This window comes from Lycium barbarum, chromosome 2, assembly GCF_019175385.1.
Source record: "Lycium barbarum isolate Lr01 chromosome 2, ASM1917538v2, whole genome shotgun sequence".
In the NCBI taxonomy this organism is placed as follows: Eukaryota; Viridiplantae; Streptophyta; class Magnoliopsida; order Solanales; family Solanaceae; genus Lycium; species Lycium barbarum.
Genome location: NC_083338.1, coordinates 5,856,635 through 5,874,133, shown reverse-complemented (window position 1 = coordinate 5,874,133; position 17,499 = coordinate 5,856,635). Strand labels below are relative to the sequence as shown.

Genomic DNA, 17,499 nt, shown 5'->3' with positions numbered 1-17,499 from the left:
TTGGTTTCAATTATAAGTTATTTTCTTCCCATCTACTCTCCTTTATTTATTTTCTTCTTGCAAGAAATCATGTTTTCTTTATTAGTTAATGCAATCAAATGTGAATCCATAATTTAAATTTAATGGGGTGATATTTTAAGGTTTTCAATATTAAACTCATTGTAATGTTAGAATTATGAGTTCAAATCTAATATTTGTTGAGATTTTAATAAGTTATTAAATATACATCTACACTCTATGTCGAAAGTTAATGGTTCAGACTTCAGATGAACCCATAGCCAAAACGCTACATCCGCCCCTAACTGCAATAACATTCTGATTTTGCGACAAGCGATTATTCCAAAAAATGGGTGAACGCAGTCTTTTACAATTTGAATAGAAAAAATGATCCTACGACGATCTGTTGTGTGTTTTTTTCGTACTTCCATATCTCTTATGTGTATGTGTATGTGTATACGTAAAGAGAATAAAACAAACATAAAGCTAAAAACAATTTGTAAAGGGGCTACAAAATTAATTGACAATTCTAACTTAGCTTGATCTCAAGTACAAATCCCCATATGTGGTTTAGAACTGGAATTCATAATGTTAAACAATTTTAATCAATTACTTAAATTGGTACTTATTGCAAGTTGTTATATTCTAATGTTTTTCTATGATTGAGGCTTGAAAACCCTTTTCCTGAGAATAGAACTGCTGCATTAAAAATAACTAAATATAGAACCCCTTTCTAGCTTCTTTTAATGATATTTAAAAACCTTAAGTCTTTTCTATATTAGTATTACTAAACTATCACCTGACTTAGACACACTTTTGGCAAATGTTAGTATGTAAAGGCTTGGGTCAAAGGGATTTCAGGAGGTAGACTATGTATTAAGCCTATGAAAGAGTCATATTTTATGCATTTTTTGGCGTATATATTGCAACTGCCATATATGAATGAAATATTTATTGAAACTCAAAACAAACAAAAAAACAACATACCTAGTGTAACCCATAAGTGGAGTCTAGAGAAAGTAGGGTATACGCAGACTTTATCTCAACCTTTATGTGATAGAGAGGTTGTTTCCGATAGAAAACAAACCAAGAAAAACAAGAAGAAAAAATGATAGTGTTGAAGGCCAATCTCAACTTTGGACCTAAAATTACATTTCAATTAATATAAGGTTGCTATTGCTGTTCAAGGGAGACTTTATCTCAACCTTTATGTGATAGAGAGGTTGTTTCCGATAGAAAACAAACCAAGAAAAACAAGAAGAAAAAATGATAGTGTTGAAGGCCAATCTCAACTTTGGACCTAAAATTACGTTTCAATTAATATAAGGTTGCTATTGCTGTTCAAGGGGCAATTTGCAGGATTACCCTTCGCTGGGAGTGATCTTTAATTTTTACCCCTCAAAATGGTGGTCTTTAAATTACACCTTACAGGCAGAATTTCTGCCCATGCAAATTCTGTCATTTTGCAAATCTTGTCCAGCAAAATTCTGCCTAGCGATTTTATTTTTTCCTAAGGGGTTCGAGCCCACAAACTCGGGGTGTTAAGCTTGGGTATAAATTAAATATTACCAATTTGAAGGGCAAAAATTAAAGACCGCCCCAAATGAAGGGCAATCCGCACAAAAACAAGCTGTTCAAGCAATGAAGAAATTGGCCAAGCATTGCACATATAGGATCAGAATTGTTTTTCCATCACTTTTATTCAGCTTCAAACAAGGTTAGGTACACTATAATTCCAGCTCATATAGTACATTTGTTTACAAATATTCCCAACTACTCTTTATTCTAACCCGGTAGACACAAAAGGATCTCAACAAGTAACATGTTTCCAAACTTCGCAATAGGGTCATAACTAGTACAATGGTCCTAACCAAGAAATCGTCGAGTGTATAGACAACGAGAGGACCAAACACCAAGACGTAGCTCACGGGAGAGAAAGTGATCTCCAATCGATCCGTTTTCTTAGTAGCCGCGGGTTATAAATCATTTATTTTCAGTAAAGTATCCACTTCATGGTATGAAGATGAAGAATAATGTGGATGAAATATTAAAGGAGAGTAATGTCAGCATTAAACTAGAACTTTTTCACTTGGACCAGAGCTCCTTGTTTCTTCCCTGATTCCAGCATCGCATCCAAAACAGCAACATCACGGGCACCTTCGGCAAATGAGAGACGAGGATCGATGTAGGAACTAGGGTCCTTCTGCACAAAAAAAGAAACTTGATAAGGCGAGAATGAAAGCACAAGATCAATTATCTAGGCTAGCAGCCTAACACTGCAACAACAACAACAACTACTACTACTACTAGTAGTCTACTACTAAGACTCAGTTCTGAGCAAGTTGGGGTCGGATATATGAATCAGCACTGACTATGTCACTCCATTTAAGCTCATTTTGAACCAATATTATGAAAACAAAAAACAAAACAATTACTCCCTCTGTTTCAATTCAAGTGTCTTACTTCCCTTTTTTGTCCGTTTAAAAAAAATGCTTGTTTCTATTTATGGTAATTCTCTAATTCCGACATTCTACATGGCTTGTTTAAGACCATAAGATTCAAAGGGCATTTTGGTACATCATACACATCTTTCGCTTAAGAACACAAGATTTAAAAAGTCTCCTATTTTATTACACTCTGTGTCTAGTCAAAGTAAGACACTTAAATTGAAATGAAGGGAGTAGTAGAAGTTATCTATATTTTTACTAGTAGCATATAAATCTTTTGACCCGACTAAAAAACTCATCGAAAACATAGGACTTTTAGAAAGCTATGTTGCTCGGACTCTCCAAAAAAATTCACACCATGTCGGATCCTCCAAAAATACACTTCATTTTGAGGATCTGAAATGCACACGTCGGGATTTTTCGAAGAGTTCGAGCAACACAGTTAGAAAGAGTAAAAGGATCACAGGCCTGGTTATGAGCACGAAAACAACTTGACTTAAAATATATGTACCCTTCACGAGGAAGAAATCGATCCAACTAATAATTTGCAGGACGCTAACAAGTAACAACTAAGCAAATGAGAACTTTAGGAAGTGTTCTACCTTCAGGTTGGCAGTCGACACATCTGATAAAAATGTTCTCAATTCGTCAGTGACCCCACTGAATGGATAAAAGAAGCTCTTGCTATGGCCATCAGCCATATGAAGGAAAACCTAGGACAGCAATTGAAAGACAAAAGATATGTCAATTGTCATTTGTGAAGGGAACATAGGTACATAATATTGCATTTCATTCAAATCGGAATCAAGAAGAAAGTTTCCTAATTACCGAGTAGCCATGCTTTCCATCCTCGTTACCGCGCTCAACTTGCAGCACTCCGTTCAAACCCACAACTCGCCAGATTATCTAAGATATAAAAATCATAATTAATCCACAATAATCGCTCTAAAGAAATGTTATCACACCAAAAAAAAAATATATGGAGAAAACAGTCTAGTTAGTATATTACTTGCCTTTGGTGACTTCGAAGATACCACCATCACAAAAACTCCTGAACACCCATTCTCCAGTTGACTAAATAGAAGAAAAGTTCATCATGATTACATTCAACTTCGTTACAATTAAATCCTTAGTAAAAAGATAATAGTGTTGAACTCACAACAACGACGAGATGTTATCCGGAGCAGGCAAAGTCTTATCCACATGAGAATTCATGGATGTCAATGATGCAATCTCACATCCGACAAGCTGCTCATTTGGAAAGGAAAATAGTGTCAATTAATAAACAAAGAAGCTTTGACTAGTAAAAGAAGTTTAAAATGTAAAGAATATAGTTTTTACAAAAGTTAAGAAAGGTATTGAGTGTGAAGCTTTATTGACAAAGGTACTAACATAATACAGACGTGGGCGATTTTCAACTTTGCTTTTCATCAGTATTTTGACAAAGGTATTAACATAATGCCGACTGAATTCCATTGCTTTAAGGTTTGCATTAGCCTTCTGTTACTGGTTTAATTTTCACTGGGTGAAGTCGAGAGTGATTTATGGTTGTTGGTATGGTAGAGAAGACCTGTTCCATCCCTTGACTATTGTGGATATCTTTGCAAAATATCTTATTACTCCTAGTATTTTGTTTTTTCATAACCGTGGTGTCCCGTGTCAGCTTGCACGCACCTCGACTAATTCCACGAGGTACCAACTACCGCTCACCAGAATAAGATCTCATGGTTCTCAACCCACGTCATTAACCACTAGACCACACCTTTGGGTGTGTTACTCCTAGTATTTTGGACATACCGGTGATACATAAATCAATAAAAAATTCCAGTTTAGAAGAAGATGGGGCGCTATGCATCTTTTATTCCCTTTGTGGTTTACAATTGGCTGATATTTTACTATGGAGCTCTATGGTGACGTTTTCATGATATGAAAGCTTGGGGGCCATGAGAAATGGATGGGAAGTTGCAGCAGCTACCTATATAGTTTCTGATTTTATAGGTTGAGAATCTTCACTTTATTGTTTTAGAAGTACAGAGTACAGTATCAACAAGGATTAGGTGTCGACCTACTCGAAGGCGGAGCCAAGATTTCCCTTATGCTAGTGTCTAGCCTAGAGAGCCACCAAAATTGTTGACGGTCATGGTGAGTTCATTGCATGAGCCCAAATCAGGTCACGTAGGGGAGAAGCTAGAATTGGTAATTTGATACCATTCAAGAGTGTTCACGTCCAATATCACTCAAACTTCATGAATGATTTAATCATTATGATTATGTCAATTTAATTTTTGGTGCACATGCAAGGAGTTAAAGAAAATTTCAAATCAAATATGATCTGAAGTGCAACAAAAGAAACCTGCAGGCTGCAGATATACCAATTCACGTTAGATCTACTGTAAACAGAGGACAAGAACGAGATATCACCAAATAGATCAAGAAGGCTGGAAGGTTGAGAAGATTACCATCCTTAGTCCAGCTACAAAATGTACGCCCATGTCTAGAATGAAACCACCCTGAAGAAATCAAATGAGATTGTCAAAAAGCAAGTCAATGATTTTAACCTGAAAGAGAGAAGACAATGCACAAAACGTACTTAACAACTCACAAATGCTTCCACTGTACTTAAGACTACACAAAAGATCTTTGAGCCCGGAACCAAAATGACATAAAAACTACTTTTGTAACAAAAATGAGAGTCAAAAACTAAACATAACTAAAACAATAACTGCATCAAATCTGACGTTCCAGGTTAACAGCTATTTGGCCAAGTTTGACCAAATATAACGCATGAATTTCATGCATTATGTTGCTCAATTATTTTTAACTGCACCGCTGACCAAAATCTCCTGCTACTCGTAGTTGGAACTCACACAACTTAGATAATTCATGCGTTATGTACATGTAATCACTACTCGATAACACATGAATTTCATGAGGTCATAGTTGGTCAAACTTGAACTAACAGTCGTTAACCTGGAACATCCAAACTATTCAGTACTGTATTAATTTTTGCCAAATGTTAGATTCAAACTTATTTAGCATGTACTATGGCAGAGGAGCACATCAGGGTCTACACTAAAAGAAACCATTTTTATTTCAAGAGGAACTTTTTCCTCATTGATATTCAAAAAGTTGAGCCAATTCTTATTTTATTTTATTTTTAAATAGAGAAGCTAATATATCATTTAGAGAAATACTCACGACAAACTGGCGTCTCCACGAGCTGGCGAAGTAAGGATTTGAGCTGTTCATTGATCCTTCAACAATTACTTGGATATTCATCATCTCTCCAATTTCAGAAATTAGTTTCTTGCTCTGTGTAAGACAATAATTAATTATCCAGCCTAGTCACATTGAAAATAAAGATGACAACACCATTAACAGTACCTCAATGAAGGCAGGTTCAAAGCGATAATTTTCTGCAACTGCCCATATTGGTTGATGAGTTAATGTGGCACTAAGAGAATTATACTGAGCCAGTGCTTTTTCTGCCTCATCCACAGCTGTAATAATAGACAGATCTCAGATATATAAAGGTAAAATGCATTCAAATGTAGATCACAAAAAAGAAAACATGCTCGTTGTTTTTCCTTCACTTAATTCCAGATCTTCTGATTTCCAATTAGTCTCAATCTCAGATATATAAAGGTGAAATACATCCAAATGTAGAACACTGAAAAGGATTACGTATCCTTCTCCTTTGCCTTTCCGTAACCTAGTAAATTCCAAATCTTTCAGTTTTTCTTTATTTTTTCTATGAAATAAAAAGAGTTAGGTACACTCCCTCCCACCTTATTTAAAAAAAAAAAAAAAAAAAAAAAAAGGTGCACTCCTTTCTATTCAGATTCTCACGCTGTGGTTTTGAAAAGTTAACTGCATAGTGGAACTGTGTAGACAAAGTCATCAAATTTGAAGAAATAGACACCCTGTGAATCACAGGAAAATGGTTCATTTTCAATTCATGCATGAAAATGTTCAACGCTACCATTTAGCCACACATGATTCTGGATAGAATAAAGATGCAAAGTCTTAATTTGAATCTCAAAAAGCTCTATACTAGTCTCAAGACCAAGACATGTTAAAACTTCTTATATATCAGTCATGTCACTAGAACTTTAGTCAGTCTGTTGAACAGCACTAGTAGGCTGAACAAGTCGAATAGAGATAGGAAAAATGCTAGAATCGGTTAGTTAACTGCACTTCAAACAGAACTAAATTGATTATAGCAACTACGACATCCAGAAGTTCAATGAAATAAAACTGCATCTTACTTACTTGCAGCGGCTGGTTTCTCTGGAGTATCCCAATTTTCGCCAAGTAAAAGAATGCAAATACACACCGGTTAGTTAATTGCACATCTCACAGAAATGAGCACGAGTTATATCAAATACTCATAAAGCACAAAAGTAAGAGATACTGAGAAGAGAAAAAGATAAAAGCAAGTATTTGTCCTGTTTTATTGACAAGGTAACAAACATTGAAATTTTTTTAGAAAATGAACTTTTTCAAAAAAAATGTCTGGCCATTATCCATGCGCCATCCCAACCTGCTCAAGGTGGCTTCATCCAAATATATAATAGAAAAGAGAAGTATTAAAAAATACCATTTATAGCAACTTTTTATGCAATTACCTTGAAGGACATGCTTTCCTGCCTTAAGCAGCCTCAGTGACATATCCACCTGCATGAATTAATGCAAATATCAAACACAATTTTCTGAAATAAATGTGATAATAGTCAAGAATGTTCACTTCAAAACTAATTGCAATTTGTTAAGTACAACGCTGCTCGTCAAGACATTTCCCCTTTCATGTGATTGAACATCAATAAAATTATTTCTTCTGACATTGGGTCGTGAAAGTGTGTAGCTTTCTACTTTTAATAAATAGTACAGCCTAGACTTATTCGATAAAGAATTTCCCTGTCCCAGATATTGTAACTCTGACACCAATGAATTTTTCACTATGTTGTTTTTTTGCTGTTTCACTAAGTTCTTCACATTTTACTGAGTGATTCCTATAGTAAATTGCAAAATCAACATAGCCCAAATATATATATATATATATATATATATATACGTTTGTTGATAGACAATGGTCCAATTCAATACAACTTTAAAACCAAGTTTATAAAAAGGTCCTGACTGGAATGATACTTCCTTTACTACTTCAAGGTCTTAAAAATGACATAGTAATATTTGTGTGGCTATTAAAGCTTCTCATTAAGGAAATATAGGAATGTGTCAGTGCCCAAAAATGATTGCCTCCTTGACATGAAATAAAATAGAGAAAGGCTATAGGATACAAGCAGACGACTTTAGTTACTTTGTGCATAGGGAACTTTGATGATATATAAAAGCATACAAAAAAGAAAGAGAGATATATACCATGGTTTGTCCAGCAAGAACCACAGCAACACCAGTAATGGAACTATCCTTAATGATATCCTCAAGCCCCGCATCTCCCCACTTACATTCCACATTTGGGAAATGTTTCTGTGCTATTTCAACAGCACTTCTGGCAGATTCCTAACAAACATGCACATTCTCATGAACAATGAAGACTAAAAAGATTATTGAAAAATAGAGAGAAAAGATACACAAAGAAATTCAGTTACTATTATTTATTTCAAGAAAGTCCACCAACTCAACTACACAGTTTTCATTTTCAAATCCAGAAACAAAAATCCACAAACAAACACCATAAAATTAGTATTCTGCATTTCCCCGACAACCCAATTTCACTTTCAAGAACAGTACTACACTAGACTGCATAAAGTTTACATCTTTATCAAATCTAGACAGGTAAATTCACTAATAAACATGCAAGTAGCCGAAGTTTTATAGTTTATAACTTGTAGTTCTCGAACAATCCAATTGTTGATGTCAAGGACAATGCAACAACTAGATTAAAGAAAGTTGCCAATTTTATCAATCCAGAAACAAAATCAACTCTTGCTTTCACAAGAAATGCAACAACAACATACCCAGTGTAGTCCCACAAGTAGAGTCTGGGTAGGGTAGAGTGTACGCAGACCTTACCCCTACCTTGGGAGGTACAAAGGTTGTTTCCGATAGACCCTTGGCTCAAGAAAAGGCATATCAATTCACATAAAATGTAAAAAAAAAAAAAAAAAAAAAAAAAAAAAAAACTAATAAAATCATACAAATGCAGAAGATTTTTTTTTTTCTTTTTTCCCACAAAAACCCAGTTCTTAACTTTGAACAATAGTCCAAAAAAATGGGGCAAAAGAAGAACAATTCCACATCTAGACTACATAAAGTTCCCATTTTCATCAAACTCGGAAACTAAAATATGCATACAAATAGAGGAAAATATCAGTTTTCCCAACCCAATGCTTTGCTTTGAACTATGATCCAAGAAAATGGAAGAAAAACAATAATTCCACAGCTAGACTACATAAAGATCACATTTTTATCAAACCCAAAAAATAAAAATCCACAAACAAACTCATACAAATAGAGAAGAATATAAGCAAATGGAGGAAAAACAATAATTCCACAGCTAGACTACATAAAGATCACATTTTTTTTTTTTTAAGTATCAAACAAAAACCAACTCTGGCGACTTGACCTAGGCGCCGTCTGTGGTGAAACAACGGTCGCCGTTGCCGGCATGGCGAAGGGCAGACAGAGGAAGACACAGAAAAAACTCCCAACTGAGATTCAGATGGCGAAAGAGGATCGTCACAATAACACTAAGGAGGATGAAATAGCAAATACGGAACTCACTGAAGCAAAGGAGCTAATTCAGGCGATGCCATCTGTTTTGGCGGGCCTTAACACGACTACAGTGAGCCAAGCTCAGGCGGAGTTGGCTCGATTGGGGGGTATGATTACACCTCCAAACTCTTCGAAACAACAGGGTCACCAGACAGAAATGAAGGAAAATACAAGTTCAGAGATAGCAAGGAACGGAAACCCTTACCATGTAGCACCGCAATTGCAGGCCTCTGGTACTGTACTGGAAAAACTTGATGCGACACCAAAGCCTCCTGCTATTGCAATTCCGGTGGCAGAGAGAAATTGGGCGAACCTTTTCACTGGGTCTACAATGGCATCAAAAGGTACAACGCTGAAATTTATTCCTCCGGTTATTAAGGATGGGATTAAACACATTAAATTTGATAAGGTAGAAGTTGCGAAACAAACTGCAAATTGGAAGGATGCTTTGATTTTCTATGTTGTGGGTGTGTCTCCTACAATTGGTGCTGTAAACAGATTCCTACTAAGTCAAGGGAATTATGAGGTGAAACCGGCCATCTATTATCATAATGATGGGTATTTTGTGATAAAATTCCATTGTAGTGGGGATAGAGATCAAATAATGATGTCGGGACCTCACATGATCAACAGTAAGCCAGTGATTGTAAAGCCATGGAGTCCTAATTTCAATTTTGGTGATGAGATCTTGAAGACCATACCCTTGTGGGTTATGTTTCCTAACTTACCACTAAATTGTTGGAGTCCTGATTGTTTAAGTAGGCTTGCTAGTGGATTAGGGACCCCTTTGTGTGCAGATGACTGCACATCAAAGATGGAGAGAATTTCATACGCAAGGGTGTTGATTGAAATGGATATTACCATTCCATTGCCAGTATCAGTTAAGGTGCTAAATGAGAATGGGAAAGTGTTTGAGCAGCCGGTGGATTATGAATGGTGGCCCCAGTACTGCTCTACTTGCTGTCAAATTGGACACATATGTCCAGCTATTGTACCTAAGAAGGCACCACCTAGACAAACCAAGGCTGCACCCAGGAAGGTGACACAAAAATGGCAAGGGAGAGATACTGAACAGTCTCAGAAACAACCTGAGGTGCAAGAGAAGAACAACACTGAGGGTTGGATACAGGTGCAAGGGAAATCAGCAAGTAAAAGCCAAATAATTTCAGCTCCTGAGAACCAGCTGGAAGTGATCTCAGCTCCTGAGAACCAGTTTGATGTGAGCACTGCTAATGAATTCACTCTACTGAGGGATACTACCTTTCAGCAATACTTTGCAGCAGCTTTTAACAAGATGGGGGTGAACCAGGGTAGTACAAGTAGAGGTGGTAGGCCACCTGATCGTCACCATCAGTCCAAATGAAGGTTGCAGCGTGGAACGTCAGAGGTTTCAATAAGCTTTATAAGCAGAAGGAAATGAAAAGAGTTATCAATAAAGAGAAAGTAGTGGTGTTAGCCATTACTGAACATAGAGTAGTAAAGAACAAGGCACCTAGCATAATAACTACAGTATTCCCTAATTGGAAGTGGCAGGGCAACTATGAAAATGATGGGAGAGGTAGAATTTGGTTAGTTTGGGATCAGTCTCGGGTGGATGTGAATGTGATATGTTGTTCAAATCAAATGATACATTGTTGCATCACTGAGAGCAGTAGTGGCACCAAAGTGGAGTTTACAGCAGTCTATGGACTCCATACAGTGGATGATAGAAAAAGTTTGTGGCAAGCGATTCAGAGCTTGGAGGCTAATGTCATGAATCCCTGGCTTGTGATGGGAGATTTCAATGCTGTACTTTATCATGATGACAGAATTGGAGGTAATCCAGTACAGGACTCTGAGGTAGCTGATTTTGAAAACCTGTTAGAACAAACTAATCTCACTGTGATGCAGACTGTGGGTAGAACTTATACATGGACCAATTCCCATATACATAGTAGGATAGATAGAGCTCTCGTTAATCCTACTTGGATGAACCAATGGCCACACCTGGTGGCTGAAGCTACAGACCCTTACTTCTCAGATCACTCAATGATGAGTGTTGTTATTACTAGTGATCAAAGGAGAAATGCAAATCCTTTCAGGTTCCTCAACCATTTAGCAACACGTAAGGATTTTTTGGATGTAGTACAACAAGTCTGGTCAACCCCAGTGCCAGGTAGACATATGGTAATGGTCTGGAACAAATTTAAAATTATGAAGGATGGTATGAAGAGGCTAAATGCTCATGAATTTTCCAATGTGGAGCAGAAAATCCAGAGATCCAGGGAACAACTAAGTGCAATACAGGAGCAGTTACGACAGTGCTATACTAACCCAACATTGTATGAGTCCGAAAGAGAAATTAAGCTCTCCCTGGAGAAATGGGTGATGGTTGAAGAAAGCATACTTAGACAAAAGTCAAGAGTGCAATGGTTGAAATTGGGGGACAAAAATTCTGCCTACTTTCATGCATGTCTAAAGAATAGAAGTTCTCAGAACTGTATTAGAAGATTAACAAATGAGTTTGGGGATGTTATGTCCACCAAGAGTGGCATTGAGACAGAGGTAATTGGATTTTATAAGAAACTGTTGGGCACATGTTCTGAGCAACTGCTGGCTATTGACCCTAGTATTATAGCTGATGGTCCCATCTTGAATAGGGATAAACAACTGGCCCTTATTTCCCCAGTTACACAAAATGAAATAGTGCTTGCTTTGAAGGATATAGCAGACCTGAGAGCTCCAGGATGTGATGGCTTCAATGCTTGCTTTTTCAAGAAAGCCTGGCCTGTTATTGGTGCTGATGTCTCTGAAGCAGTAATACAATTCTTTCAGACAACCTGGATGTATAAAGCTATCAACTGTACCACGGTCACATTAATCCCTAAGGTACAATCTCCCTCCACTATTACCCATATCATGTTGTACGATGTTGTATAAGTTGATTTCCAAAGTGATCACAAAAAGACTGGAACGTGTTATGGACTGCCTTATAGATTGTAGCCAGTCAGCATTTGTCCCAGGGAGGGTCATAACTGATAACATCCTTTTGAGTCATGAACTAGTGAAGGGGTATGGTAGGAGAGGGTTGTCTCCTAGATGTATGTTGAAGATTGACATGCAAAAGGCATATGACTCAGTAGAGTGGAGCTTTCTGGAACAAGTTCTAGTAGGATTAAACTTCCCTAGCAAATTCATTGGCTGGGTCATGACTTGCATAAGGACAGTGTCCTACTCTATCATCATTAATGGGAAACCATCCTTACCATTTGACGCAAAAAAGGGCCTAAGGCAAGGGGACCCCATGTCTCCTTTCTTGTTTGTCATGGTTATGGAATACCTAAGTAGAGTGTTGAAACAAGTGGGGAGAAATCCGAATTTCAACTTTCACCCGAAATGTGAGAGGTTGAATCTGATTCACCTGGGATTTGCTGATGATTTATTATTGTTCTGTAGAGGGGATATTGGGTCAGTACAACTCCTGTTTGAGAGGTTTCAGTGCTTTTCCAAAGCTTCTGGTCTTGTGGCGAATTTCTCTAAGAGTTCAGTCTATTGTGGTGGTATGGCTAGTGAAGAAGAGCAGGAAATATTAGGAACTCTGGGGTTTTCAAAAGGGGAACTCCCTTTTAGATACTTAGGAGTGCCACTTTGTACTAAAAGAGTGTCTTACATTCAATGTCAGCCTCTTCTAAATAAGATCCTAAATAGAATCAAGTCCTGGACCACAAAATTCTTATCTTATGCTGGTAGAGCTCAACTTATTAAATCTGTCCTTTTCTCAGTTCAAGTCTTTTGGGCTCAAGTATTTGTTCTACCCAAGAAAGTCATCAAAACTATTATAGCAACTTGTAGAAGTTTCTTATGGACTGGTGGGACTGAAATCTCAAAGAAGGCATTGCTAGCCTGGAGTAAAGTGTGTCAACCTGAGACTGCAGGAGGGCTGAATATTTTGGATATCACTGCATGGAATAAAGCAGCAATTAGTAAACTTCTGTGGAATCTGTGTCAAAAGAAAGATAAACTTTGGGTTCGATGGATACATTGTTATTATGGGAGAAGCAGGAACCTCTTGGAAGATGTACCAAAGCAAGCTTCATGGATCATGCAAAAAATAATGAAAGCAGGGAAGTACTTCAGAAGCTGGCTACACACTGTCTGATATTCCCCAGATGAACTGTTTCAATATAAAACAATTTTACTTGAAAATCAGAGGGGAGTTCCCAAAAGTCACGTGGAGGCGAATGGTTTGCAACAATATGGGACTGCCCAAGTGGATTTTTATACTCAGAATAGCTGCTCATGGTAACTTATACACCAGAGATAGACTTAGTAGGTGGGGTGTTACTACTACGCAGGTCTGCCCCCTATGCGATCAAGTACCTGAAAGTCACTCACATCTTTTTTTTGCTTGTTCTGCCACTGGACAACTATGGTTGAAGCTGCTGCGATGGCAAGGAATTCATAGAAATAATTGGAGGTGGGAAGATGAAATTGCTTGGGCTGTTATAAATGCAAGAGGGAGAGGTGCGAGAGATGAGGTATACAGGATGACATTTGCTGCTGCTGTTTATCACGTATGGAGGGAACGAAACCTAAGAGTGTTCCAGCAAAAAGAGCAACCCGTGGACAGCTTAGTTAAACACATCATCCAGGTGGTACATCTACGAGGACAACAGAAGCCACATGTTGCAGATTGGTTGAAAAAGTTTAGTTTTTACCCTTGCTGATTGCCATATTTAGGGGAAAGTAGTGAGCAGACCTGGATGCCTTGTTTTAGTTGTTTCTAAATTTAGTTGTTGATGCTGGCTGAAGTTATGGGACTTATGTCCATATCTCAGTCTTTACTGGTTTGTACTGAACATCCACTTTTTGGGAATAAAACTCTTATTTACCAAAAAAAAAAAAAAAAAGATCACATTTTTAACAAACCCAAAAAATAAAAATCCACAAACAAACTCATACAAATGCATAAGAGTATTGTTTCCACAAAACCCCAGTTCTTAGAATTGAATAATGATTCAAGAAAATGGAAGACAAACAATACTATGTAAAGATCATATTTTTATCACACCCCATAAACTAAAAATCCACAAACAGACTCATACAAATGCATGAGATTACTGTTTCCACAAAACCCCAGTTCATAGAATTGAACAAAGATTCAAGAAAATTGAAGACAAACAATAATTACTATATAAAGATCCTATTTTTATCACACCCATAAGCTAAAATCCACAAATAAATGCATAAATTTTTTTCTTTCCACAAAACCCCAGTTCTTAGAATTGAACAAAGATTCAAGAAAATGCAGACAAACAATAATTACTATATAAAGATCCTATTTTTATCACACCCATAAGCTAAAATCCACAAACAAATGCATAACATTTTTTCTTTCCCCAAAAACCCAAGTCTAAACTTTGAAAAATGATTCAAGAAAATGGAAGACAAACAATAATTACTACTCCTTCTGTTCCAATTTATGCGATACACCTTACTCTTTATTCCGTTCCAAAAAAAAGATACATTTACTTATTTGGGAACAGTTTAACTTTAATCTTTTAACTTTTACGCTTAACGAGTTAGCTTATTTTAGACCAGAAGATTCAAAAATCTTCATATTTTTCTTAAATTTCATGCCGAGTCAAATTAATATATAAAGATCATATTTTTATCACACCCCATAAACTAAAATCCACAAACAAATACAGGATTGATCTATGATTCAAGAAAATAGAAGAAATATTAAAAAGTGGAGCAAAATTATTAGTGTAAGTTACCTCACTGCGACTCCAAATAACTCTAAGAACAAAGTGATTAGGAATTTCAGCTAATCTTGGAATGTATTGAGTTTTAACAAAAATACCAGCTCCAAGAATTGCTATATGTGGTGGTTGAGGTTGATCCATTGCAAGATCTTTAACAATAATTGATTTGAATATACTATTTTTCAGTTTATTGGACTTGTATTGGTTTTATTATTACTTGTTCTTCAATTGAAGATAATTTACTTAAAGGAATTGTTCGCAATTAGTTATGTTGGGATTAGTTATCTAATTACTTCCTTTATTTTAATTTATTTAATATTTTTACCTTTTGAAAGTCAAATTTTTAAATTTTGATCTTGTGTTTGATGTAGAATTTTTAAATTTTTTGAAATAAAAATATATAAATTTAGAAATTACGTAAAAAGTATTATAAGTCATTATAATTGATAATTTGACATATTTAAAAGACCTATGACGAAGAATAATTCGTTTGACTCTCAAAAAATAAAAAGTGTCAAACAATTTGAAACGAAGGGAATAGAAAAAGAGTTTGAGGATCTCAGGGCTAATTTTGTCATTTTCATTATTTAATCTTGGGATAACTTATTTAGAAATAGTTATTCTACCCTTTGTCAGGGATAAGTTATGCCGGTACTATTTTTAATTGTGGAAAACTTATCCCAGGATAAAACGGTACTAAATTTTTATGTAGGATCATTTTTTGTTATCCATCATACCAAACGACCCCTAAGTCATGTTTAAATTGAACATCCATATTTTAAGTTAATACCATAAAATATGTCAATCTTCTTTACTTATGTGCACTTGTTTTAATAAATCTTAAAATATTTTCTACTTGAAGTTGATGGGTATAATTAAATGAAGTGACATATTTTATGTCATTAATTTAATGGACGAATGAAATTACAAATAAAAGAAAATTAAATTTATACCAAACCTGTCTAATTGAAACATTTTACTACTCTTTCCGGTTAAAAAACGAGTGTTCATTTAGTCATTTGCACACCCATTAAGAAAATACAAATTTTTAGATAAAAATAGATAATTTGACTAAGCTATTTCTAATTAAATAAGTATTGAGATTTAGTCTCTTAATACTCAATAAGGGTAAATCTGAAAAAATAAATTTAATTTCTTTTTTATTTAATAAATGAACGCTTTTTTAAACTAAAAATAAAGGGTAAGTGAATATTTTTTTTAATCGGAAAAAGTATGAATTAAAGTGTTTTGCATAGAGTTTAGTTTAAATGTCTAAATGAAATATGTGGTTACGTGTTAAAGCCATTTGTTTTACTTTTTGGACCAGTTTACGTGTTACGTGTTCAATTTATATGTGGTTACGTGTTCAATTTATATAGAGTTTAGTTTAAATGTCTCTTGATTTTTTTCCTGCTTCTCCCCCCCCCCCCCCCCCCCCCTTTTTTCATTTTTGGTGTGTATGTGAGTGTGTTGTGATCCAAAATATTAGGATCTTAGCGTACGAATTAGAATTATAAAATTGGATAACATTTGCTAAAGAAGATAGCAAAATTGGTCCTTGTATGTGAGTTATTTTGGTTCTTTAAATTTTAAGAAAAATGAGGATTTTTGAGCTCTATAATATTTATTTAATAATCTCTATCTATTAGATTTAATGGGAACTAAAAAAATTGAAACTCATATTTTGAGATACAACTTTTTCAGTTCATGTTAGTTTTTAGGGTATCGTGCGTTTTTTTTTTTTTTTTTTTTGCAAATTCTGCTATTTTTGTTAGTTTTTGACATTAAATATTGTGTTTTTTGTTGCGGTTTTTAAGATTTATTGGGACTTTTCCAACGTTTCAAGTTAAGTTTTTCTTTTTCTAAGATTGCCCTCAAATCTAATAGATAGAATTTGTTAAATGTTTGATGGAAGCAAAATAAAAAATTACTTTTTGTAAACTTATGAAACCAAAACTACTTAATCATATAATTAAAAGTCTACTTTAAACCGATTTCAAGCATAAGAAACACTAGTCACCAAAAGGAATAGAGTTTGAAGTGAATAACTAAAAATGAGTTAAAGAAATCCAATGGATAAAAAATCTAAGGAAAATGGGCTGGTTTTCGGTATGGAGGAAAATATTTTTCAACTTTTTCATATTCGTTTGATCAAAAATTTTGAAAAACATTTTTCTTAGCAAAACAAGTTCCTTAAAAATGGAAAAAATGATTTCCCTAATCAAAATAGAGAAAACAAGTCCACAAGTGTCATTTCACCAACCACCCAACTACCAAACCCCAACCACTCCCGTAACCCATGCACCACCCACTCCCCACCCGCACCCCGCCCTATCCTGTACCCCCTCCCCCCCACTTAAATATTTAAAAAAAAATTCTTCTGGGTTTTCTACACCACCACATCCCTCCCCACACCCTTTTTTTTAAAAAAAAATTCTTTTGGGTTTTCTACACCACCACATACCTCCCCCCCACCCCAATCCCGACCCAGCGCCACTACCCCTCCCCCCTATTTTTTTTTTAAAAAAAAATCTTTTGGGTTTTCTACACCACCACATCCCCCTCCCCCA

The 17,499-nt window shown here is 35.7% G+C and overlaps 1 protein-coding gene across 1 annotated transcript; it reads right to left on the bottom strand.

Moving 5' to 3' along the window:
- Window positions 1-1,667: 1,667 nt before the first annotated feature.
- LOC132625983 (dehydrogenase FPY6) lies at window positions 1,668-15,180 on the bottom strand. Its single transcript, XM_060340682.1, has 12 exons — window positions 14,942-15,180; window positions 7,827-7,967; window positions 7,073-7,121; window positions 6,717-6,734; window positions 5,829-5,944; window positions 5,643-5,756; window positions 4,904-4,954; window positions 3,604-3,692; window positions 3,458-3,518; window positions 3,273-3,350; window positions 3,047-3,157; window positions 1,668-2,200 (listed from the first exon to the last, which is right to left on the bottom strand). Exons 1-12 carry the CDS (start codon window positions 15,068-15,070, stop codon window positions 2,072-2,074), a joined length of 1,086 nt encoding a protein of 361 aa, XP_060196665.1. The 5' UTR covers window positions 15,071-15,180; the 3' UTR covers window positions 1,668-2,071.
- Window positions 15,181-17,499: the final 2,319 nt, after the last annotated feature.